At 40.0% G+C, this 26,234-nt stretch overlaps 1 protein-coding gene across 18 annotated transcripts in view; it reads left to right on the forward strand.

Annotated features, from left to right (window-relative positions):
- Window positions 1-26,234, forward strand: part of Ptprt (protein tyrosine phosphatase receptor type T) — a 1,083,111-nt gene that overhangs the window by 708,534 nt on the left and 348,343 nt on the right. For all 18 annotated transcript variants that reach the window (XM_087197882.1, XM_087197888.1, XM_087197890.1 and 15 more), the window contains exon 9: window positions 3,784-3,893. In XM_087197882.1, coding sequence (XP_087054008.1) covers window positions 3,784-3,893 — 110 coding nt within the window. The remainder of the gene's footprint in view (window positions 1-3,783; window positions 3,894-26,234) is intronic.

The following is a 26,234-nucleotide window of genomic DNA, read 5'->3' on the forward strand; positions in this document are numbered from 1 at the left end:
TTCATCTGATCTGGTAAGAGAAAGAGAACTTGCTCTAAACTGGAAAGATAAGGTAGCAGCATGCTAATAGTTTTGAGATTCACCATCAGAACCTCCCTCAGATAGATTCTCCTTCACTCCGTTCAGACAGACCCTCCCCACCTCCATCAGATGGACCCCAAGATGAATGAATACAATGTGCATCTCTCTGTTCAAATCACTTTCCACTTCTAAATGATTAAAGCTTCTTAACTTTTCCCAAGTTATTGATGTAACTTGTCCCACCAACTCACACCACACTGTAGATGGCTTCATCCTGACTTCTCAAAAAAATAGAGCCATTTAGAAAACTTCAACTCCTGCTTCCAAAGCATCTGCACATTTGCATTTTCTCTCACCTCTCATGGAGGGAAAGGGACCTTGTTTCCACCCACTTCTATTCTTGCCTTGTTAGGACCCTACCAATATCAGTTAGCACCTCTCTGTTTCCCACCCTTCCACTTCTTGCTCCTGGTTTGGGTTTTTCCTGGTTGTTGTAATCATGCCCTGACCTCCCCCGTCATCTGGAGGGAGCAGTGCTGTGGCTCCATGTGTCATGCCTGCTAGTTTTGCATTCTCTTTCTCCTCACAGCCCAAGTTGTTGACTTGTCTCACATTACCTTCCTTTTCCGCTTCAATCTTTTTCAGGATGGCTTGTGACACCAGAGTAATTTCCAAAATTGCTCTTGGCTGAGTCACAAGTAGCCTTGAGGATACTGGGTTCATTGGACAAACATAAGCTACCTCTTACTTGACTACTAAGCCGTATCTTTCACTTGGACCAGTCCTTCAATGAACTTCTTTCCTCCCTTCCATGTACAGGAAAGCTCAACTTCCTCCTTTTCCTGTTGCCTCTCTGCATTTTGACTCCTAGTTTCTCCATTTGTTTTCCTCCTAATTGTTAAGACTAGACTTCCTCTTAGCTGAGACCTGCCTTTCCCTCTCTGCTCTTCATTTTTCTTGTCCTATCTATCCTCTTACCATGGTTTCAATTTCCAAACCTTGGTCCCTGCTTTATATTCAACTATTTTCCACCCACCCCACAGGCATGTTCTACATATATCTCAAATGCAATATGACAAACATTAAGCTCACTAGCTTCCTCTCCAAATACGATTAACCCTTTATGAACAATAATCTGATCCTCCAGTTGTATGAAGCAAAATGTGTGGGGCCAGCCGTGATCCATACCTTCCCTCTTTTGTCGTTACTCAACACCGTCAAGACAAGTAGTTTAGTGTGACTAAAATCTCTTACACAGCCAGTTTCTCTTCTACTTTCCCTCTCCCTAGTCCAAGCTACCATCCTTTCTGCCATGAATGATTCTAGCGTCCTCCTAACTGACTTTCCTCTATCTTTGACCTCAAAAAGCTACTACTCACACCCCCAACACTCCCTGCTTTTGCCCTGTAACAGCTGCTTATCCATCAACTCTAACTTATTTGCCTTTCAATATCCTGACTTGCCAGGCTGGATTTTCTCTGCTTTTTATTCTACTGCTACTATATGCCTTCATCTCAGATTTATGATAGCAACCTTAATAAATTAATCGTAGATGTAATTACTCAATCTTCCTTCCCCAGAGCACAAACTTTGTCAAAAGTTTGACTACATCTCTCTTTGTTATTGGTGCATCTGTAATATCTACCATAATCCCTCGAACATATAAAATACTCAAGAAATATTTGCACAGAGGAACAGTAAGTCAAGGAAAATCTAAAATAAGAATTTTGACTAATTAAAACCATTATATACCTAAATGATTTTTAAACAAAACCTGAAGAAACTATTTGTAAACTCTTCAAAAAGAAAACTTAAGTCCTTAGAAAGAGATTAAAATTACAAGCCCGTAAGACAAAGATGAGCAAAACTAAAGAGCCTTACGGGAAAATGTACACAGGGTATAGAGAACATGTTCCTAAAAGAATCAATGCAAATGGCTAATTAAACTGAAAAAAAAAAAACTCTGCTCTCCAGTAGGCTAAAAACGATACACACATGCACTTAATTTTTTAAATAGTGTTGGCAGAGATCAGAACTAGACATATTCTTTTGTTGGAGAGTCCAGATTTGTACCAACTTTCTAGAAGGCAATCTGGTAATACATGTCAAAAACCCTTAAAATAAAATAGTTTGTCTCGTTTGGCCTAGTAAATTAATTTCCACGAATTTATCTTCAAGTAGTCAGAAAATTTGCATGAAAATATTTATAAGAACTCTCATTCCACTGTTACTGATAATCAAGAAGAATTCAAACCAACTTTACTGCCCACTAATAAAGGATTGATACTGAGTATAATGGGGCAATCTTTGCTAGCAGCCATTATAATATGCAGTCCCAAAGAACACTTACACTTTTTTTTAAGGCTATGACTTGTTCAGTGATGAAAGAAGGTCACAGCATAATATATGCACTAGGGGTTAAATTTTTAAAGAATTAAAAATATATATGCACAGACATACTTTATATATTTTAAAAAATAAAAAAAATATGTATGCATAAAAATACTACAAAAATACCTTTGGTTATAGGTATTATGAGTGATTTTGTTCTTTCTCTTTTTAGCATTCTTAATATTCACCAAACTGTGTGTATTGTACCTATAATGAGAAAAACTAAATATATTGTAATTTAACAATGGGGAACTGATTGCAACATATGGCCAAGGCTGCACGTAGAGAAGCATAGCATAATGATTAAGAGTATATGCTTTGAAGCTCTTAGACAGGTGTTCAGTTCCCTCTTTACAATTTAAGACCCATATGACCTTGAGCAAGTTATTTAATTCTCTCAGTCTCACTTCCCTTATCAGCACAAAGGAGATAATGCATACTGGGCAGAACTCTTTTGTGGCTTAAGTGAAATAATGTATGTAAAATTCTGATCAAAGCGTAAGTGCTTAGTAAAAGTACCTGCTTTTATAATGCTGAAATATAAATAGATCCAGTAATGATTTACATGAATTCAAGATTCTCTAGAGGGTTACAACAGAAAGTTTGGGGAATCATTTAGCTTCTGGCTCAGCACCTTCCTGTCTGTTGTAAGGGTGCTGGAACCCAGCAGGAGGGGGTGATAGGAAGTCTGTTAGAAAAGCAGCACCAGGAATAGCTGTGCTCCTAGAGGAAAATGCTGGCTTAAGTCACTCATCCAATACCATACCAGATATTGGAGACTAAGAAGCAAGACAAGCTAGCTGCCTCCCTGGAGCAAGGCAGGCTTCTAAATACATTGAAATTTCAAGGCACAAGTCTCCTATAGGATTCAGAAATGAGGAAACTGAAGTTGGAGAAAACTTGACATTGTTAGGAAAATAAGAATTGGCAAAATAATAGTGAAGCCCAATCTGTATTTCTCAAATACCAATCCTAAATCTTAATTTCACATTCCCATTTGGTGGCCTCCTAATGTCCTGTATACCCTGATCTGGTTCAGTTTATAAATGGGCCTGCTCAGTCTGCAGATGAAAATCTGTCAGCCTTCCAAAGAGGGGCCAACCAGTATGGTCCATAGTCAAATCTTCCCCATTGCCTGTATTTAGAAATGTTTTATTTGAAGATGGAAACACCCACTCATATATTTTTATAGTCAATTTTATGCTAAAAAGGCAGTGTTGAATAGTTGCAACAGAGACGACATGACCCATCAATCCTAAAATGTTTATACCTGGTTCTTTAGAGGAATTTTGCAAACCTCTCTTCTGGATTAATGGGGCTAGAGAAGTGACATGGAAGATAACATCAAGTTCATACTTTTTCTTTCTGTAGTTCCGGGAGCTGTTCCTCTTGAATCCATCCAAGGGGGACCTTTTGAAGAGAAGATCTACATCCAGTGGAAACCTCCCAATGAAACCAATGGTGTCATCACACTCTACGAGGTAAGGAGGCCCCTTGTGCTGCTTTGGTTGGCTCAGCTTCATTCAGTTCTCTTGGGCCTCGAATAGATGCATAACTATTTCACTGAGGGTTTAAAGGTGAGTGAGATACAACTTGTCAAATGTTTTCTGACAGTATGATGGGAAGAACATGCCAGGGCACACATTTGATCTATCCTGATAGTCTCGAAGATAAAGAAATCTGAACACACCATGCATTGAGGTGATTATGTGACAACTGATCCTTTCTTCAAAGGAATAAAATTGTTCTGTGTAGAAGAAGAGATATCTAGACCTGGTAAGCAATAATTGAAGTTCATCTGAAAAACCATAACAGTCACATGGAACCTCAATACTCAGATGGTGTTCATTCTACCTGTATCAGTTCTTGGGCTTTGAGAAGAATCCCAACAATATTTTCTACCTCATAGTTACAGGATTCTTGAGCTCTGAAGTTCTGTGTGCCTTAGGGATATTGTATTGTTAGCTAAGTGATAGTGTCCAAAGCTCCCACCAAGCATCAGCTTTTTACCAGAGATGAAAGAGAACCTACTCAGGCAAAAATATATTCATTAAGCCAATACAATATGCTCCCTAAAAACTTACAAAACTAAAGCTACACAGAAATTCATTGCAAAACAGAAAGAAAAATCTCCAAAATCAAAGAATAGCAAGTATTTAAGTACTGAGATGCAGAGAAGATTGACTTTGTTCACACTCTTGTATTCTGAGACACCATGAGATTGCAGTACTAGATAAAGCAGAAATGCAGATGGAAGGGTATGGATACTGATTCGGGAAAGCTGTAGCTTAGCATTCTAGTAGCTCTACTGTGGTCTCAAGTTACCTTTGGCACAATCCTCCTTTCTCCCAGCCTGTTTCCTCAACTGTAAAATGAAGAGGAGAGTTATGGCATGAGGGTCACTCTAGCAAGTCTGAGGAAGGAAAGGAAACAAGCTTTTCCAGGATGAAACATGGGCTACAGGCCCACAAGGCTCAACAGAAACATCCCTAAGTAGAGAGTAGACTTGAGGAGGAATATCAAGGAGAATGTGATGAGAGATAAAGATTCCAGATCAGTCTGGTGATCCCATAAGCTCTCTAGAGGCGGGCCTGGTCCTTGGAAACCTCTGAAGGAGGAGATCATCCAGTATGTCTCAATGAATCTAACATTTCTCAGAAGAGCTATCTAATATCTTCATTTTCCACTGCAGAGAGCTTGGTAAAGAAGAGAAGAAATATCCATTCCAATCATTTGTGAGCCCTTCTGGCCCAGGGAACAAAGCTTTCTTCCTAGTTTGTTGTACGAGAAGAGGAGATACACCTAGAATGTGGCCTTGCAGGGAAGAGTGGGCCTGGAGATTTAACTGAATCAAAATCTGCTCATTCTAAAACCACATGATATTCTTTGTAAAGTACAGGCCACAATTACACACATGCACACACCCATAAGTGTAACAGAGATCTGTTGTATATAGCAACTTCTTCATTGTCTAGGAGAAGGAAAGGACCCATCATTTCAGGAGTGATGGCAGTGTTACGGAAGAATCTCAGAGCCACAGGTACAAGGATTTTCGAATCTACCAGTCAACAACATTTCAAAGATTTAGGGGACTTTCCTATTTTAATTAACATTTCATAAAAGATATATTTCCAAAATATATAGAAAGGATATACTTTCAGAATAAAAGGTAGTCTTTAAAATAAAATAAATTTAGCTTCATGAATAATAATGGAAATTGCCTTTGTTTTCATTTTGCCTTAGAATAATGACACTTTTTTTTTTTGGGTAGCAGGGATCAAACTCAGGACCTTGCACTTGCAAAGCAGGCAGTGGAACTACCGAGCTAAATCCTCAGCCCAAATGACACTTTATTCATGAAAGACCCTGGTCCTTTCGGTACCTTCACTTAGAAAGCACTGACCTGGGCAGTGTAGTACATAGGGTCATCTGTCTGCAAAGACTTCTTCCTTGAGAGTAATATACTTATCTCATTCATTGAACTGGACATGATTTCAGTTCCACAATAAGAAGAAAGAAATAGATGGAAAGAAAAAGGTGCAAACCCAACTGTGAGTTAGACATTCTGAGTAATAAATCTTGAACTGGAGGCTTCAGTACGTGGTACCTACCCTCTCTGGAACTCTGGGCACAAAGGTGGAAACCGATTAGAGGGGCACAAATCTAGTGCTTTGTGCATTTTTGAAATCTATTTCCAGGGATATTTCCATTTTCTTGATGAACTCTACTGGAGACAGCTATGGTAAGATCTTTAAGATCTTTAAGTAGCTTCTTGGCTGCTCCTTGGACTGTGATTACAGAGAACAAGAGCCAGAAAATTGCAGCTGGCTTATTTTTGTGAGAATTTGAGGCAGTCTTTTGGGAGTGCACCAAAACTCTTGGGGATGGTCTGAAGGAAACAATGAGTTTGTGGGCTTAGCTATTATATTTTGTGCAAAAACATGACTGTGATTATGTGTATCACAAGATAGTGAGGCCCAAGAAACTAAAAATGTTGATTTTTTGAGATCAAGCAGACTAGGTCTGAATTCCAGCTCTGAAAATTACCTGATATGTGACTTTTGGTACTGCAAGCAACCTCTCAAAACCTTCATTTTACATCTGGAAGAGCAGGACAATAATAACACTAAACTTGTAAGGCTGTTGTGAGGATCATATTAAATACGTGTTTAGCTCAGTGTTTGGCATTTAGAAATAACATTATAAATGTTAGCTGTTATAATTACATAAAAATTACAGAAGTTGGGGCAGAGGTGTGAAGTGAAGAAATCATGATCACACAAACAAGGTGGAAGTGTGTGTCTCCTGAATTCAGGTGCTGCAGCCCCAGTTACAAGTCTGCATCACACAAGGGTGGTTAGAAATGCAGCATCCCACCTAGGCTCCTCAAATCAGAACTTGCAGTGTAACAAAATCCCTGGGTGATTTGTGTGGGCAGTAAATGTTAAAGGGGACTCTTGTAGAAAGTTTTAGCAATTGATAGAATTGAGTGCATTCTCCTGAGCAGAGAAATGATAAGTTGCCACTGAGCTGAGCTCAAACCAATCTTGTCCCAGACTATAAGCAGGAGACTGTATTTTTAAAGGCATTTATAACAAAATGTGTGTTTATGAGGCAATTTCCAAATTTAATTAGATGAAACCAATTTGATTTTTAAAATTAGGTTGTAGTTGTAATTTCGAGAGAGAAATCTATAAATTACAAATGGAAGAGAAATCCAAAATTGTCTATATCCTCCTATGCACAACCTTGAACTCAGCAAAGTCAAAAGCCAAAAAGAAATAAAAAATAAAAAAAGGGGAAAAGAGGAGTTTTATTCTTGGAACTGTAAATATTTTAAACCCAGCACATACACGTAGTCTATTTCCTTCCCTTTTAGTCTAATTCACAACCTCTGGATTTATCATTGGACAATTGTCCCCCTCCAAAATCTGAATGGCTTTGACTAAGTCACATTCTGTTTTTGGACTCCAGCCCCCTCTTTATAACTTGAACGTGTCAGACAATTCTAGGCTCCAATTGGACAAGAACAGAGGGATAAATAAATCTTTGTCAAAACCCACAGCATCAAAGGTTATACCTCATTATGGAGTTGCTTTGTGTTTAAACCTTGCCTTTCTTCAAGGGTAAAGCGGTGATGACATTTGAAGGAAACTAGCTAGTTCAGAAGCCCTAGAATGGGAATAACTTAAGCATGTTTGAAAATAGGATGCCAGAGTTATCAGGGCTTCATGAGTGTGAAGAACAGCGATGAGCCCATGTGGAGGAGCAGGTGCAGGATATGAGAGCTCCTAGGGTTTGCATTTTATCCTGAGAGGAAAGGAAAACTCTAGAAAGGTTTTAAGCGGAGAAATGAAGGAATCAGGGTTATATTCTCAAAAGATCCCTCAGCTGTTGTGTGTATAATAGATTGTGAGGTGCACAGCATTTTGGATATATCTGGAATGTGTCAAGAAGCAAGGGTATTTTCCTCATCTATGATACTGCAATGAAAGCTCAGCTCTTTATTGGAAGACCTTGTTCTTCGGTAGATGATGTAAAAGCTTTATTGCAGCTGTCTTTTTCTGCTGCCAACCAGACTTTGATGCTGTGTTAGCTTAGTGTTACTGTGACAAAATATTTGAGATAAAAAACTGAAAAGAAGACAATATTTTCTTTGGCTCATAGTTTCAGAGGCTTTAGTGCATGTTTGCCTGGCCCAGTCACTTTGGCCCTGTGGTGAAGGTGAAGCAGCACATTATGATGAGGAACATGGGCTGGAGCAAAACTGCTCTTGGTGGCATGGCGGGCGGGGAGAGGAGAGAGAAAGCATTGGAGTCCCAATATCTCCCTTCAACGGCCCCCCCCCATGACCTCACTTCCTTCCACTAGGTCCCACTTCCAAAAATTTCCCCCACCTCCCAGTACCATCCTGGGAACATATATTCACCATGTGAGCCTTTGGAGTCCATTTAAGATCCAAACCAAAGCAGATGTCTTCCATTCAGTTACGATTTTTTACCTTTTTTTTTTTTAAACCTGTACTAGAAATTGAGCCTATACCTTTCGCACTAAGCTACATCCCCAGCCCTTTTTAATTTTCTTTAAAGACAGAGTCTTGCTAAATTACTAAGTTTCTCAGGCTAGACTCAAACATGCAATCCTCCTGCCTCAGCCTACCAGAGGGCTGGGATTATAAAATGTACCAGCATGCCTGTTTTGTTACTGTTTGTTTGTTTGTTTTGTTTTGTTTTGATTTTGAGACAGGTTCTCACTATGTAGCCTAGGCTGGCCTCAAACTCATGTTTATCCTCCTACATCAATTTCCTGAGTGTTGGAATTATAGTCATGTACCTCCACTTCCAGCTGAGTTCTTATCTTGATAAGCTCCTTAGAATCATGGACTGTGATATCCTGGGACTTTCTTTCCTAGGGGATGGTTGTCTTCCCCTAATTCTGCTGCCACCCCAATGCTGTGAAACAGGATGATTTTGCAACAGCTACAATCCCCTCCTGGCCCACTGATGTGGGAGCTCAGAGCACTCATCAAAGCCCCTTGAAGCCAGCTTCACCTCAACTGCAACAGGAAGTGTTAAGATGTATTAGACCATGGCCTCAGGTCCTTGTGGAGTTGTATTTTAGTAGGAGATCTAGAATGCCCATCTGTTATCACTCTCCTAACAGAGTGCCAGGTAGTACACAGAAAGAAATGTCAAAGGCCTTGCGTTCACAAACCATCAGCTTCAACAGAGACCATGTTAGAGATACAGAATCTTGGGCCCCAGCTCAGATGCAAGTGAATAAGAGTTTACATTAACAAGATGATGCATGTGCAGATAAAAGTATAGATTTTCACAATCTGGATGTGCACAAGGAGGTGGTCGAGGTGGTGAGGGAAGATCAAGCAGTCTGGAAAGTTTTGTCTCACGAAAACAATGACAGTCATTACATGGACAATGTGATTTTTGAGACAATTTAGGAAAAACCTTATTCACTAGGGTTCAAAGAGGTATTTTCACCAATAATATGAAAATCAAGCCATTCACATAGACTATCCCCAAGCCCTGCTCTTGGGTTTGGATGAGGTACCCAGGCTCATATGTGAGGAAGAGTGGTGTGGCCTTTCCCATCTGACTCAGCTTTTATAAACAACTACAGCTCACCTAAACCCAAATCATTGCAACTGCAGACAGGCACTTTCAGCCAGAATGAGGTCATCAGGGAGAAACAATCCAGCCAAACAATTGTCTAAAAACTCTTCAATAAAATCATTTGGAGACAAGCTAGTCAGGGTTCAGGAAAAACAGTAATCAATATGTGTTTCAATTCAATTAATTGTGCTCATCTCTGTCCAAAAATAAAAATCGCACAGTGTGAGGGAATTGGGCCAGAAGATGTTACACTTGCAACTAGGTTAACGAAGTGTGAAAATATTTAAAATTCAGACATATGAAGCTTCCCAGTAAGCTTTTCTGTTTAGCAGTCAAAATCACCAAGTTTCTAATTACAGTGTATAAATCTGAGGAGCTTAAAGGGAACGAGAAGACCCTAATGAAGCAGGAATGGGTGGCTTGATTATACCAGAGTTGATTGACATTTATCTTACAAGCTATTCTAGGTGCCTGGCATTCAGAATTAAATAAAACACAGACTTTGTCTCGATAAAACAAGGCAGCATTCCTGTGTGAGAGCGCCTTTAAAAGGTACGATAGATACGTCGGAGTGTTGTCAATATTTTTCCAGCTTACAAATGGTTGGATTCAATCTAAACAAAAAGCATGGTTCCCAGGAATCAACATGCCAAGATAGTGCATTGCAAGAAGACTGGTGTGTGCTCTGAGACAGGGGAGCTCTGAACAGATTAGGAGCAGACACAGATACTGATGAAGAGAAGGCGCCTCCTGTAGGCGGAGGTCAGGAACAAGCACTCGGAGAGAGAGGCCCATAGGAGTTCCCTGGCTCTGTTTGGATGAAAGGCCACACCTTCTCTTGACTTTTACCTTTGCCATATCACTACTCGGTTCACTGACCACACGCTTTTGTAACTCTAGTCCACAGAGACATTCTGGGGCAGGAAAGAGGTGGTCAAGATGAGCAGGAGGTAGTCTAGGCAGGAAAGGATCAGCTGGAGTGTAACTAATGTAGCCCAAAATAAGAATTTGCATAATCCAAACTGGATCTGTGTTAATTAGGATACACAATTTGTGTAATGCTGGCTGCTATTGGGGATAACTTGAGCCAGACTTGGTGACTAGGAAGAAAAGCTCTTGTTTCTTCTGAATTGTTTTTTTTTTTCTTAAATTCTTTTATTGGTACATTTTAGGTATACAATTCATTTACATTTATCTTTGGGTACTTGTACCTGTACATGATGTATCTTGGTTCTTATTTTTTCCCCATTCCCTGTGCTCCCTCCACCCGCTTCACCCTTCCCTATTTACAAAGACTTTGTTTCCAGTTTTTCCTTTTCTTATAATTTTTCCTTTCCCTTCTGTCCTTTCCCCTTCCCCTCCCACTTCCCCTACACCTTTGGACCTTTTCTTCCTATTTAAAATTATCAATGTGAGTTGTCCATTGCCTCCAGCTGCCATACAGCTAATCCACCAGAAAGTTACATCATTTCTCCTGCCACAATAATCACAGCTTAGGCCCCATCTCTGCCACCATCGCCTGTTCAGAGCAGCCATTAGATACGTAGACCAATTCACAGCTCCCTGCCCACACTCCACTTCTACTAGTGTGCTACTCCACACTACAGGCAGAGCATCTTCAAAAGGTCAATCTGATTGTGCTACTTCTGCACTTTAGTGTCATCCCACCTTTAGGGCACAGAATGATCTGGCTCCTGCCTGCCTGGCTAAGTCTGTCTCCTTCCCATTGTTGGCTGTGTTCCAGCTCTTCCAGCCTTCTAGCATTTTCTTAGGCTCAAGCAGTTCTCAGAAGGTGTGACTGTGACAACATCATTTCTTCTGCCTGTGACACTCTTCATTTTACACTCCTTAGGGATAGCTCCTTCCTGCTCTTTACCCCCAAGTGGCTTTTTGCTTCTGCTACCCTCTTTGTCACAAAAGATTTATTCTGTTTTCTTTCTTAGCAACTTTTCTTCTTTCATGCCATTTTCATAGTCTGCACTTAAAAATGTTGCGTACTGTGGCATCCTGGACTTTTTATCCCTGTGAGACCGTGGGCTCTGTGATGGTTAATTTTATCTGTCAACTTAGTTAGGCCATAGTGCCCAGATGTATACTCAGACATTTTTCTATATGTTTTTGTCAGGGCATTTTAGATTGAGATTAACATTTAGCTTGATGGATTTTGGATAAAGTAGATTGTCATAGTGGATCTCATCCAATTTGGTGAAGGTCTGAATAGAACAAAAGACCCAGCTATCTGGAGGAAGAGAGATTCTGCCAGAAGATCTTCAGAGCTTAACTGCAACATTGGTTCTCCTTGGTTCTTCAGCCTGACAGCCTTTGGTCTTGAAATGTGGGCCATGTTTAGTTTTGCATATTAGTGTGTCCTAAAGACTTGAATTATGGCATGCACATAGTATGTACTCAATAAATATTCCTTAGATGGATATATAGATCTGTGTTTTATCTTAGCAAGGGTTAATGATGAAATTTTTGTTGATTTAATTTAGGGTGCTCAACCCTGGTTGGAGATTAGTATCAAACCTTGAAATACTCTCTGTTTAATTTTGCCATGAACTAATACTGTTAAGTAATAAAGTGTATTTTTAAAAAATCACATCATAAGGCTTAAAGATACAAATAGATACATGCATAAATGAATGGGTACATGGAAAACTGGATGGACCAAGTAGATCAGGATCTCTGGGGGAAGGTTTCTATCCATGCATAGTTTGTTATTTTTAACAAACTATGGGAGATTTCAATGTACATCCAGATTTGGAAAGAAGCACTGTGTGAAGTTAATCCATCCCACCTCTTCTGATAGGTTATCCTCCTTGAATACCTGCTAAACAAGTCTTGACCCTGGCTTATTCTACCTATGTTCCACTCCACTGGGCTCTACCTGTCTCAGATGTTACACTGCAACCAACTCTCTCATTCACAGGCAGGTGAAGGGTGCTCATTTTTTAAAGGTTCAAATTCCAGAAGAATTAGCCTTTTCCCTTCAAAGTCGTTAAATGAATAGTGTGTGTAATAATTGAAGATATACAGGGAGGTATCATTCTGTCAATATCCCTTTGCGCTTTGCGGTTGGCATCTTCTAACACAGATATTGGCTCTCACCATAGACCTTTCCTTATGAGTCTTTTTCCCTCTCCTAGATAGAGGAAGTTAGTTCTGTTGTTTCTCTGCGAGATTAAAACACACACACACACGCACACGCACACGCACACACACACGCACAAATGTAATAGATTTGCCCAGAGGCCTTCCCTAAATCTTAAAAGTCAGGGCCCTGGGAAGTCTAGGAGCCATTTTTTCTAGCCCTCAGCTCATCACTCACCCTTCGTAAGTTGTTTCCCTGCTGGAGACTTGAAAAATGCAGGCATCTCTGGTTAGATGCTGTATACAGGTCATCTGGGCTGACAGGGAGGCTGACAGGTGTTTCAATAGAAACGGCTCTAGTTGAGAAGAATGATTTCTGGCATTTGGGGCCTAGAAGGAAGGAAGCTTCTTTCCTATGTAAGTTGCATTCGTGTAAGTGGGCCCATTAGCACTGTTTGTCATACATTGGTAGGATATCAGGAATGCCTATATATTTGCCTTGGGTGTCTTTTTTTTTTTTCTATTACAGCACAGGTATTTGTGATAGAGCTAGGTAACGTGATGAAAGGAATCAACAGATGCATAGCACTGCTTACCAAAAGGACAACAAATCATGTTCTGCTGGCAGTACATTGTTCACAGCAAACATTAATCATTCAGTTTAGTTGTACCTACACAGTAGGGCGTGCTGCAAGGGAAAGATTCCTACAGTGTACACATGTGAGTAAGCAAGTTTGTCTGCATAAGTGTGTATGTATATTTTTGTGAGATTATGTAGTTATTCACTGATGTGGGAATGTACCCGTGTACTTAGGGTTTCCAGCATGTCTGTGTAAAGCTTTCACATTTTGGCTGTACCGATTTTCCCAACTCCTTCCTCAGAATTGCTCTGTTTCAGTGGAGAGTTAACTGGGAGACACATCAGAGGCACAGGGCTAGGTCTGCTTTCTCCTGGCCTGGAGAAACTCTTGGTATTCTCATCCTGTTACAGCAGCATCATGGGAGAAACCCCCTGTCATTTTAGTGGGCTCTTACCTGTATCTATCTCATGAACTTCTGCTACAATATTTTTGCAAGTTTTTGTTAAAGGAAATTTTGGATCTGAAAAAATTGCTGTGTTATGTTTAATCCTGTGCATTTACAGCTGTCCTGGGAGAGAGGAAGAAAGAAAATGAAGTTATTGCTGTGTTTGGCAACACGTGGGCTCCCCTTCATGTTCTTGGATGCGAGGGAAGCTGCATTTGAGTACTCTGAGTGCATACCCAGAGGCCTTTGTGGAGGCTCTTCCTGTACACATGGTCACATGGCTAGAGATAGAACCCTCCCTCTAGCTGCCATGTCCTTTCAATGAGCAGCCCAGAGGCAGTGTTTAAGTTCCAAAGTGTCTCTTTTAACATCACAAGTTGGTCTCTTTTCATCTCTGATGTTTTACCATGCTACCCCTGTTGGAATTCTGCCTGGGTTGAGAAACGCAGCGTACTTCTAACTGGCTGGCTCTTTTGTTTCTGTTTTGGTCAGAATTGTTCCAAGTTTTCAACCCAGTTGAAGGGCATCTGCAGGTTTTTATCTATCATCAAGACGTTTGGAATTTCACAGTCCCTGGAGGCTGGAATTCAAATTTGTGATTCATTGACTATTCATTCATTGGCTCAAGAGATTGCAGGTGGCTTTTCTTCTCTTATTCTAAACCAGTAGGCCCCTTTCCTTTCATTACTTTTCTTTTTTAACTCTTTACCAAAAGAAAGGTAATCCCTCAAAATTGACCTTAAAGTACAAGACCTTTGTCCTGGTCACTTTCCTCATTACTGGGACAAAATACCCAACACCTGCAACTTAAAGATTTATTTTGGCTGATGGTTTGTAGAGATTTCAGTCCATAGTTAGCTGGCTCCAAGGCAGAGCAGCATGGTGGAGGGGCACAGAAGCAGAATAGCTTCTCACCTCCTGGTGAACAGGAAGCAGAGAAAATCAAGGTAGCAGCTGAGAAGCAAGATAATATACCCTTCCAGGTCACATCCACAATGGCCTGCCTCTTCTAACCAAATTCTGCCTTTTAACAGCAAGTCAGCTATAACACCCTCATAATTCAGCTGCCTTTCAAAGCCTTACCTATGATCAGATGAGACCCTGTGGAGACACCTAGATATATACCATAATAACCTTGGTCTATTTCATTATGGTTTCAGTACATCTTACATACATATAAGCATATAATATGCACATACACATATATGAATGAATATGTACATACCAGGTCTCTTTCAGAGTCTTTCAAATAGTCATAAAAATGAACACTGCTTTATTGATTGCCTTTTTGTTTTATGCATATTTTGAACTTGTTCCTTTCACTGTAAATACACGAATTGTGCAATTAGGAAATTTAAGATTAACTTTTGGTTTGCCATTGACTTGAAATGTTTCCTTTTCTGAGCTGCACCTCAGTTTCCACACTTATGACTTGAGAGGTTTAGGAAATAGTTTCCAGGTTCTAGCCTACCCCTTGGGTGCCAATGATAATCTCACTGTTAATATCATGAAACACTTTCTTCATTTGTCTGTGCTTGACTCAATTTTGTATGTTTTGTATTCATTCATTCCTATAGCAATACACGACCTAACAAGACAATCAGAAGGTTGACAGTGACATATCTCCATATAATCTACATGAGTCCATCTACTTATAATCTACATAACTACATATGTTTAGATCTCCTCAACCCAACTTTCCAGCTCCTTTTTTATCCTGAGTCTTGTATGTAATTCATTTACATCATATATAATTTTCCTTTGGGTATGTATTCCTTACAGTCATTTCATTAGTCTCTTAATTTTAGCTAAGAGTTTTCAGTGGTATATAATCTTTTGAGATACTTTTATTCCATATTATATGGTAATATTCAACCCCATTAGCTAGTGCAGGCATTCATTCATCTTAACAGCTGTCCAATATTCCACTACCCAAGGGTATCAGAGTACATACATTCATGCACAATCCTCTAATAGTCACTGAGGGTTGCTTCCAGGATCTTGCCTTTATCAACGGTGATGAAATGAGCATCTTTGTGTACATCTCCCTTGGTATGTATGCAGTATTTTCCTGGTAATTTTTATCTAGAAAGTAGGTAACATGTGTTCAACTTTGTGAAAAAAAGTGCCAAACTATTTTCCAGGCTGGTTTCATGGATTTATATTCAATCCAGCGAAGTATAAGGAGCTCCTATGATTTCAAACACTGTCTGATATTTGATATTGTCAAGAGTCTTCTTTTTATCCAGTTAAATAAGCATAAAATAACACATCATTGTCTTGATTTATATTTTCTAAATCATTAAGAAGGTTGAATATTTCTTCACACATTTGTCACTCATTTGTATTTCTTTTCTGTAGAATATCTATTCCTGTCTTTTGCTCATTTTCCAATTGGGTTACATCTTATTTTCTTACTGATGTGTAACACTTCTTAGAATATACTTGTGAAACTATTTTGCCAGTCACATATGTAACTTGCTATTTTTACTCCTTCTAAGGTGTCTTTTGAAAACAAAAGTCCTTAATTAAAATCAATTTTATGAGTCTTTGCTTATGTAGTTAAGAAACACTGTATTCTGAAGAAAGTCTTCCCTAAACCAAGGTGAGAAAAAGAATTCTTTATATTTCTATGAAAAGTTATGTAGTTTTGCTCTTGAAATTTAAGTTCTTTGTCTATGTGCAATTAATTTTTGTATTAACTGAGATGGGGTGCAAAATTCATTTGCTCCTTTATTAATAAGCAGTTTCCCCCAGGTTGCATTAACAAATAGTTCTTTTTTGTCTCTACTTTATCAGGTCATATATGACCTGCACCAAAATTCCTGAGATGTATGAATTTTTTTCTAATTTCTCTATTCCACGGGCCTCCATAAACCACGGCCAAACACAGTCATAATTATTTACAACATCACAGTTAATTTTGATCTCTGATAGAGCAGATCCTTTCTCCTCATCTTTCTTCAGAGATATCATGATTATTCTCGCTCTAGGCTCTTTCATTTTATAATCTACTTATCAAATTTAATGAAAACATCTGTTGTCATTTTGATCAGAACTGCACTGAACATATAAAACAATATGTGGGTAATTGACATCTTTACAATATTAAATTTACCCATATTTATTTTGATTTTCTTTAATGTCTCACATGGTTTTATGACCTTATTTATGGAGGTGTTACCTTTCATATAAAATCCAAACTACTAATGTGGGTCAGAAAGAATTGCATCTCCCATTCTCATTTCCCCCAGTGTTACCGGCCTTCTTTTATGTCCTCCAACATGTCACACTCCCTGCTGCCTCATATTCATTGTCCACAGAGTCCCCACCGCCAGAAACCGCCTCTACCTCCTCTTCTGTGGCCAACTCATTCTGTACTGAGGGTATCAGTACGCGTGTCACCTCCTCAGAAAGGCCTTCTTTTCTAGGATGCCACTCACTCACTTTTATTATGTGTCGTTGCTTCCTCTTCCTGTGAAACATGCACCACGATTCATAATTAGTACATATTTATGAGTAATCACTTCCCCCTATATTTTAAGTGCTGTGAAGGCAAGACCCATATACAAATTATTCCTCATTGGAAGGAACGCAGCATCTTATATGGTGTCTGGAGCACATCAGGTATTAAAGGGTGCTTTGTGTTCTTTTAATGAAACTGAGGAGGCTCCCTTTGAAACATAATGATAGGAGTGATTGTGAGTATATAAGATTCTGTTTCAGGTCCTATAACAATCTCTAACAGATCTCTTGAGAATCTATAACCCATTAGTTTACACTTGCAGAATTCAATTGCTTAAACATGAATTTGCCGAGGATAAAAATGTTTATATACAGCTATGTCCTCGGTGCCTAGAACAGTACATGGCACAAAATAGACAGTGAAACAAATATTTATTTAATGAATAAAGCTATATTATAACCTGCAATCAAAGTCAACGCAATGGCTATAATAAATATTTCTATATCTACTTCTGTGTGCTTAATTTTTTTTTAAACAATTTATTCTTTGTTAATGTCAGTGCCAGTGTAACATTTTATAGTGTTGGAAAGATAGGGAGTAGAAAGTAACTTATTTTCATTCCCTCACATACCAACTATTTTCATATGGGTTGATTTCTTTTTACTCCTTGTGCATTTGCATCGTCTTTGACATAGTCATGGTTATATTTTTTACTGTTTGGTATATACAGAGTATTTCTGATTCTGTGTAATCCACTTCACTATCCCATTTAATGGCTCTCTAAACCCATAAATCACATATTACTTTGTAATTGGTTTATTTTGGGATGTGTTGATTGATCTTGCTAGAATGCAAGACAGAATTTTGGTGGCATAAGAGTGAGTTGGATCTCTTCAAACAGCTGATGAGGAGAGTTTGAACTCTTGCTTTTGTTTGCCCTCTCAATAAATTTGTCAATAGCAGTCTTGCCATTGACTGTAGATCTGTGCTCAAAATAATAGCTCTCTCCATTCAATAAAAATGGATCTAAGGGAGGAGAGTAGAGCAATATGTACAAATTTGGATGGAAATCTATAAACTCAAGGTTAGAAGGAATAGTCACAGTTTTCTCCTTGTTTTAAAGCTTAAGTTTCAGTTTGTTTATTTTCTAACACTGGGAGATGGATAAGGGGCATATATATGCCCTCGTTCCTCCCGAATACCATTCCCATTGTGGGCATCAATAATCAATCAGATCGCACTCTTCCCCTGAACTCTGACATGGTCTTGGAATCCTCCTTGTCATGCAAGGTGATTATTTCCAATGGAACGAGGTTAGCATTCAGAATGAAGCATGCTTACCATCTCCAGCCCATTTCAGACCATGGAAATGGAGAGAGGTGAAGACCTACACTTGTCAGTTTCTCCTACAGAATCTGTTTTTATAATACTTTGTGGATATTTTCTCTAAGCACATTTTAGTTTCAAACCCTTTTTGCAATAGTTATCATCCTAGTGGACTTTGTTATCATTCCTCAGGGTCCTCAGCATTATAGGCCAACAAGGAGATGAAGAAGCTGATGTGTGGTTGCAGCAGAATTCGACAGATAGTATAGCCCCCACTGGGCATCAAAGGGTCCAGTCCTCAGTAGACTAGTCTAGCAGATCAGTATCCGAGTCACTCCCATCTCATGACTGCTCAGTGTGGTTAGCCAGGTCAACTAGAGGTGTTAGAAATGAAAATAGGTGGCAAATTAGAAAGGGAGAAGGGACAGTGAGAGAATAAGGGAAGTACATATGGTCAAGGTGTTATAGGTATAGGTACCAATTCCCCAAGATGAATGTACTATTTCTACATATTGTAAATATGTATTAATAAAATAGATTAAAACAATATTGGATAATACTCTATCATAAGCGAAGCTTATAGTTAATCTACTCCTGGACATTTAGGCTGTTTCTAGTGCATTGCTATTATAAATAAAGCTTGAATGACAAAAGGAGAAGGAAAAGGAGAAGGAGGAGAAGCAGTGAAAGGTGAGGATGAGGTGAAGGAGGGGAAGAAGAGGGGAGGAGGAGAAAGAAAGAAAGAAAGAAAGAAAGAAAGAAAGAAAGAAAGAAAGAAAGAAAGAAAGAAAGAAAGAAAGAAAGAAAAGAGGCAACAGGCTTAGGTTCCTGAAGATCAGCCTGTTTACAGCAAGACCTTATCCTAGGTGTGGAAGTGCAGAGAATATCATGCAAGCAGATTTGCTTTCATGGCCTCCCAGGAATGGCTGTGCTGGGCACACTGGTGCTGGGATTCTCTCCAGGCTCTTGGCTATCAAGACTCGGCTGGGCAAAGCTGTGGCTATAACTTTGATCCTAGTTGGAGTGTGGATTGAGGTTGTCTATCAGGGCCTGAGGAAGGTGGGGACTGGAAATGGCCTTTGCAACTCCCTTCTCTCACCACTGTTTTGTCTCTTAACAAGATGGACCTCTGCTCTCCCTAGAGCTTTTGTGAATTTGCCCCATGAGCAGTGCTCCAACTGGTCCCATAAGCCATGGCCCAGGAAACTTGCCATTGACTACCAGCACCAGCCATGTTATCAGCTGTGATGCTCTTTGTCCTTCCCCACCATCTATCTGACTGTGCTACCTGCATTTCTGGAAGGTAACTCTCATTTTTTTAATGAATTTTATTGGTACATTTTAGGTATACAATCTAATGACGTTCATCATTGGAAATTTGCACCTTTACAGAATCTCTCTTGGTTCTTATTTTTGCCCGTTCCTCTGCCCTTCCTTCAACCCCTCCACCCCTCCCTATCTACAAAGACTTTGTTTCCATTTTTTCTTTTTTGTCACATTAATTCCATTCCCTTCTTTCCTTTCCCCTACCCCTCCCATTTCCCTTCCCCTTTGCCCCCTTTCTTCCTAGTTCACATTGTCTATTATACCTTTTAGTCCTTATTTACACTCTCAGTTTCTCACACTAGGGAAACTATTCTGTATTTACACATGTGTGTCCTATTTATTTCACTTAAAAGTATGGCCTCAATATGCATCCATTTAGCTATAAATGTCTCCAGTTTCTTGTTCTTTATGGCTAAGCACTACTCCATTTTATAAAAAAACCCCACATTTTCTTTATCCAGTCTCCAGTTGATGGGCAACCGGCTGCTTCCTAGTTTTAGCTATCATTGTGCTGCTATAAACATGGGTCCACATATACAGACATTTCTCAGACAAAGAAGTAAAAGCAGCAAAAAAAATATGAAAAAATGTTCAACATCACTGGTCATTCGAGCGATGCAGATGAAAACAACTCTTGAGATTCCACCTCACCCCAGAGAGAATGGTTGCCATCATGAAGGCAGCTCTTATTAATGATAATTACCAATCTCACTCCTTGGAAGAAGAGGCTGGCACTGTACAGGCCTTTCCACAGAAGAGAACAAGATGGGGGCAACATCTACATGACTGAAAAACAGAGCTCAGAAGACAGAAGCATGGGAGAGGTCTCAGGATTATATGGGAACTTTCCTTAAGGGTCTTGACCAGCTCTGTGCACACCCACCTGCACATGCATTTTATAATCTTAGCCTTTCCTAGCCAATTGTTATAACTATTTCAGAAAGTTTGGATATCAGAGAAAAAAAATCACCTATAATCTCCTCCCCTAGCACAATAATTATTTTGCCTTGTATTTTATCTTTGTTAATATGCATATATTTTTACTTAATCATAATTACATAAAATTTGTTATTGTAATTTTCATTAAGCATCTTATCATATTCATGATATCTTTAAAGCACCATGGAAACAGCTTATCATTTTTAATGACTGAGCAATTGTCCGTTGAGTGTGTATTCTCTAATTTATGCTTCCATTTCTCCATTATTTTTCCATATTTCTGATAACACTGATAAACTTCAAGCTTATGGTTGCATTGCATTATGGTGGAAAGGACATGACCTTCAGAACAATTTGAGTTGGTTTTAAATCCTATACACTGTTGCCTGGACAGGTGACTTTTGGTATATTAGCATCTTTGACACTGAGTTCACTTCTTGGCTTAATTTTTTAAAAAAGTGTGTAGGAGAAGAATATTGGAGCCTACAATGCGCAAGTACTGTATGAGTTAGAGATATGCGGTAGTCATTGCTATCCAGTAGCCTTTCAGTGTCATAGTTTGTTTTTCTTCTCCTTTGTTTACTGTGTTTCTGTATTAAATACCCTCACACATACACAAAATTATAGGGCTGAATGGTATGAACACTTTTGTAACTCTTGATACACATTGCCAAATTGCTCTCCAAATGGATTGCACCCTTGTGAGCATGTGCTTTGAGTCTTGTATTGAGTTTTTATCCCGATCACTGAGGAAGCGGGCCTTTGGCAGCCCACCAGAGATTTATGTCAGCTTTCATGATTCCCTCAGAACAGAGTGATGCGTGAAGCGCTCATCACACATACTGGCGGATCCATTTACACTCTCCAAGGACATGCTGCAAACACGTGTGGCTCATCAGCTCCTGTTCACTCCTCCCCTTTGCCCTGAGGTAGCAAGCAGAGTGTCTGCCCTCAGTAGTCTCCCAGAGAGTCCTGGGTGCCACATGGGAGCTCAGACTTGGAGAATTTATGGCCAGGTTCTTTGAGTCTGCTGCCAACTTACCTTAGGCTGCACCACCAGACATGGCCTTCTACAGCCTCGATTAGCTTATCTGTGAAAGACAGCATTGAGACAGCTGGCCTCTTAGGCCGGTCCATCTTCAACATGTTCTTTTATTATCAGCAACATCCAGGAGTGCCTGAAAAATGTCCTCTCTAAAACCCCATTCCAGACCTGCTGTTAGATCCAGTGTTGTTACAAGATCCTCATGCACATTAAGGCTTGACACGTACAGGACTAACCTGTCTTTTGGCCAAGATTTTCCATTTTGTTAGTAATGTTTGTTGAGAGCTTTGAGTTTTAAACCTTGCTCTCCCAAGAGTACGCCCACTCTATTTCAAGATTTTTCCATTCTACTGAGAGACCCTTCCTTTCCCAGGTACACTGGTGCACCTTCACACGTTTTCTGGGTTAGAATCAGAAAACTAGTACTGTACTTCTTCCACTTAGGTGGCCCAAATCCTGTTTTACTAGTTGCTCTGTTGTTTAAAAGCCCATCTTACATTCTAATAGTACCCAGGATGAGCTCTTTACTCCTCTTTAACTCAACTAACAATGACTTCCACGGATGACCTCACCTAGGCAGGATTTCCCAACACCTTCTAATTTTACATGGCACCCCAGGGCCACAGGTTTACATCACAGCAACAGCACACTTTCTTATGCCCTTTTTCTCTCTGTCTAGGATGTTCTTTCCCAAGCCTCCTTCCTTGCATTCTCAGCATCTTGCTAAGCATCCTTTCAGGGACACTTTGTCCCTCTGTACTACCTGCTTGTTATTTTAAAATAGCATTTATTGTCCTGTACATGATAATTTATTCTGCACCTATGTACAGCTCTGAATTCTTAGACTTCCTGGGACATGTGTTGTCCATTATTGAGTCCCAGGACCATGACATGGTAGATCGTCCATGAAGGGGCTAATGGCTTCCCTCCTCCCTCCAGGTCTTCCATCCCTCCTCTCTCCTTGCTTTTTGGCATAGAAGATTATATCTCAAATATGACTGAACTACTTTACCTTCATGTTCAGCCAACAGAGTGCCCTGGAGGAAATAAGAGGAAGAGAGGTCTTTACTGCTGCAGTTTCCTCCCCCTCAAGAAAAGTCATAGCTTCTCTCATGTTAACCGTTCGGGTTCTAGGACCTGCTTCCTCCATTCCTTTCTCTTTTCTTTCAAAAATACCTACCCTTTGCTCTCTGCCCTGTGTTCCTGTCCTAGCCCATAGCATTGAAAATAGTGCCTTAATTCAACTCTCCTTGAATTATCCTTCTATTTCTCCATAGGACCCCACTGAAACTTAGTTATCATTATCACGTACCACTCAGAGTATTTTTCATTATGTACAGTCTTTTATTTCAAGCTTACAACCCTTCAAGGTGATGATTATTATCCCCATTTAATATTTTTGCCTAGCGATGGGAAGAAACTTGTGTAAGGTCACAGAACTAGTAAATAACACCTGGCTTCCTGTCTGGTTTCATTACAAAGCCTGCCCACATAGTTAGCCACAGTGTCTTCTCCAAAAGGACTCAGTAGATGATCGTGGAATTGACCATGACTGCAGTGGCCATGAGCTTGCAAATGGGGCCAAAGGGGCTGTCTTACGAAGAAGAGGAAGGCAGGTCCAGAAGCAGGCTCAGCCTGGAAACCCTCTTCCATCCAGCTAGAAGTGTAAAATCCTTGAGGAATGATGTTCATGAATGAACAAGGGCTGGTGAGTGGAGGAAAGCAAGTGGGGCCAGATTGGGAGGAGGAAGCTTCATGGCATTACTATAGTGGCTTCATCATCACGATTCTGTTTGCAAACCTCATTCCACCTAAACATTTCTGCACCCGAATAGAGGTATTCAAAGCCCACCGCTCCCCTCCTATGCACCCGAATAGCATGCTTGACCTGTTGGCTTTGGGAGGGTTCTGACACAAATATACACTGTCTGGTATGTCAACATCAAAAGAAAATTACAGAAGGCAAATTGGAATAATATTTTTTCATTACTGGCAAAAATGTTTCCTATTCCAAGTCAGTTTTGAAAAAAAAAAATCCCTTTTCTACATCTGCATGGTGTTATCGAAATGGACAGGACTCCCTGTAAACATCAACCATGGAAGATCATGAAGTTTCTCATTTTGAAATCAATCATTATTTACAAAGAAAAAGAATTCATCCTGGGCCATGGAAATGACTATTTCGATAACCATTCACTTTCAGCAGAACCCAGGGGCCATGATTGATTTGTGGTTTCAATCCCAGGGGAGCGAGTAGTGTGGTTGCTTAAGACAGTGTTTCCCAAGCTGGAGTCTATAAATCCCTGTGGTGGGGAGTGTCCACACAGTCATGATCGGGATTTGCGCTGGTCTGACTGTGTTTCCTCCAAATTCATATGGTGAAACCCAATCCCCAGTGTGGCAGCTTTAAGAAGTAAGGACTGTGGGAGGTGGTGCACTTAGACAATTGGGAGTGTGCCACCCTCAGTAATGTGATTAGGTCCCTAATTTTTAAAAAGGCCCGAGGGAGCTTGTTTGCCCCTTATGCTACATGGGGACACAGCTAAAAGGCACCATCTATGAGGAAGAGAGTCCTTACCAGGCACAGAATCTGCAGGTGCTTTGATTTTGGATTTATCAGCCTTTAGAACTATAAGCCACAAATTTCTGTTGTTTACAAAATACCTCTCTCTGGTAGTTTGTTCTAGCAGCACTAACTTACTGAGCCAGGGATTCACAAGGTTTTTAGATGAGGAACACTTAAATGAAGAAAGCCTTTTTCTTGTTTCTGTATTCCTCAACTTCTGTGTTTCATTGAAACCTTGGTAATTTACTACCATATTGTAAGTACTAAGGGGAAAAAGAGGAAAAGAGGAAAGGAAGTATCCACACTCCCCCCAGTGACCTTCCAACCTGGATGACCTTTTACCTCTCACCCACCCCACTGAGGCTTCCAAAGACAGGAAGGTCCACTCCCTGAAACTTCAGAGGTGGAGCCAAGAAATACTTAGAAGTGGAACTCAAGAGGAGTCTCTGTTCAGCCAAGTTTGAGATCCATTGTGGAAAACTCTCTCAACTGAGCCCCACCCTCTTACCTTGGGGCTGGCTGGGACCTCAGCCTCTCCAGGAGTCTTGCATTCATCATTGCCGGATTCCTCTGTGCTTGCTTATCTTTCTTCAAGATGACCACACATCAGAGTAACCTACCTGACACCCTGGCCCAGGAGACACAGGCGACTTCCCTTGGCCATTTAGCTATCTAATGTAGTATCTAGCATGCTCTCTGACCCTTGTGACTTCTTGGACTTCCTTGGGGACATCTCCTGTTTCCATTTGTATATTCTAGTGGCACCACATGGCTTATGGGCTGCTCCTTTCGGCAGTTGTTCTTTACCTTTGCGCCTTGTACATGTTAATATAATGATGCCGAGAAGAGCATCTAGAATAATTCTGGCACATAGTCAATATTCAGAGGGTGTTGGGCAAATTCATGAAGTTGTTTGACCTTTCTCTTCCCCACCAAATCAGTCCATCCCATTTTAGCTAGAGCAGTAATTTCCTTAATGTCAAAGAGATATGGAAAAGGGAAGAGTCTTGTGTTCCCTTTTTCATTTTAGCTAGAACAGTAAGTTCCTTAATGTCAAAGAAATAAGGAAAAGAGAAAGTATCTCTTGTAATTTTTTCCACATTTTCTTTGTACCCTTGTCTATTTGCCTAAATCCATCCCCTTCCTTGCATGTATCAGAGAAATGTACCTCTCTTTAGTTTAGGATTCTAACTGGGACCATCTCCCTGTGTAATACTTTGATGCCATTCTAGATTCCCTCCTACATTTTTGTCTTGGAAAGAAAAATGTCGCTAAGGATTGTTTTATATTTGTGTCATCATCTGAGAAAAACAAGTGGCTGTGGCTTAAATAGGGAAAACTATTCCTTGAAGCTCAGGAGTGTTGTACTTGGTGTGATCTCATGTGTGTCACATCAGACATTTATATAGTTATGGAGACCTATACAATGGTTGGAGTTAATCACACAATGGCAGTTGCATATGTAAATGAATAAACCACACCCAAATTAGGCAGAGAGCAGGCCATCTTTCTGTTTTAGGCTCTCTCGAAGCAGAGAACCCCTCTTCTCTACTCCTCTACCAATCCAATCAGACTAGTATCACCAAGTTCCAGAGGGAAAGGAAACTAGAAGCCACCAATTATCAGCCTATTGTTTCAACCCAGGGTTCAAGAATCCATGGTGGAAAACACTTATCCTGACCCATACAAGTCCTAGGATGACAACACCCTTGATGTAACCTTGAAAGATGCAATCTTGGATTTGTTAAATTTCTGCCAGTAAATGGCAACATGTTTTTGTACAAAGAAAGTGCACCTGTGACACTAGATTCCAGCTGAGGAAAGTAAGGTTTTCTTTGTTAAGGTTTGGAAAACCTTGAGTGTCTAAAGTCATAGAAGCAACAAAAATATTTTCAGGGGCAAAAACTC

This window comes from Heterocephalus glaber, unplaced genomic scaffold (assembly GCF_053883595.1).
Source record: "Heterocephalus glaber isolate CG9 unplaced genomic scaffold, H.glaber_assembly_v1.0 deba00001673, whole genome shotgun sequence".
Classification (NCBI taxonomy): domain Eukaryota; kingdom Metazoa; phylum Chordata; class Mammalia; order Rodentia; family Bathyergidae; genus Heterocephalus; species Heterocephalus glaber.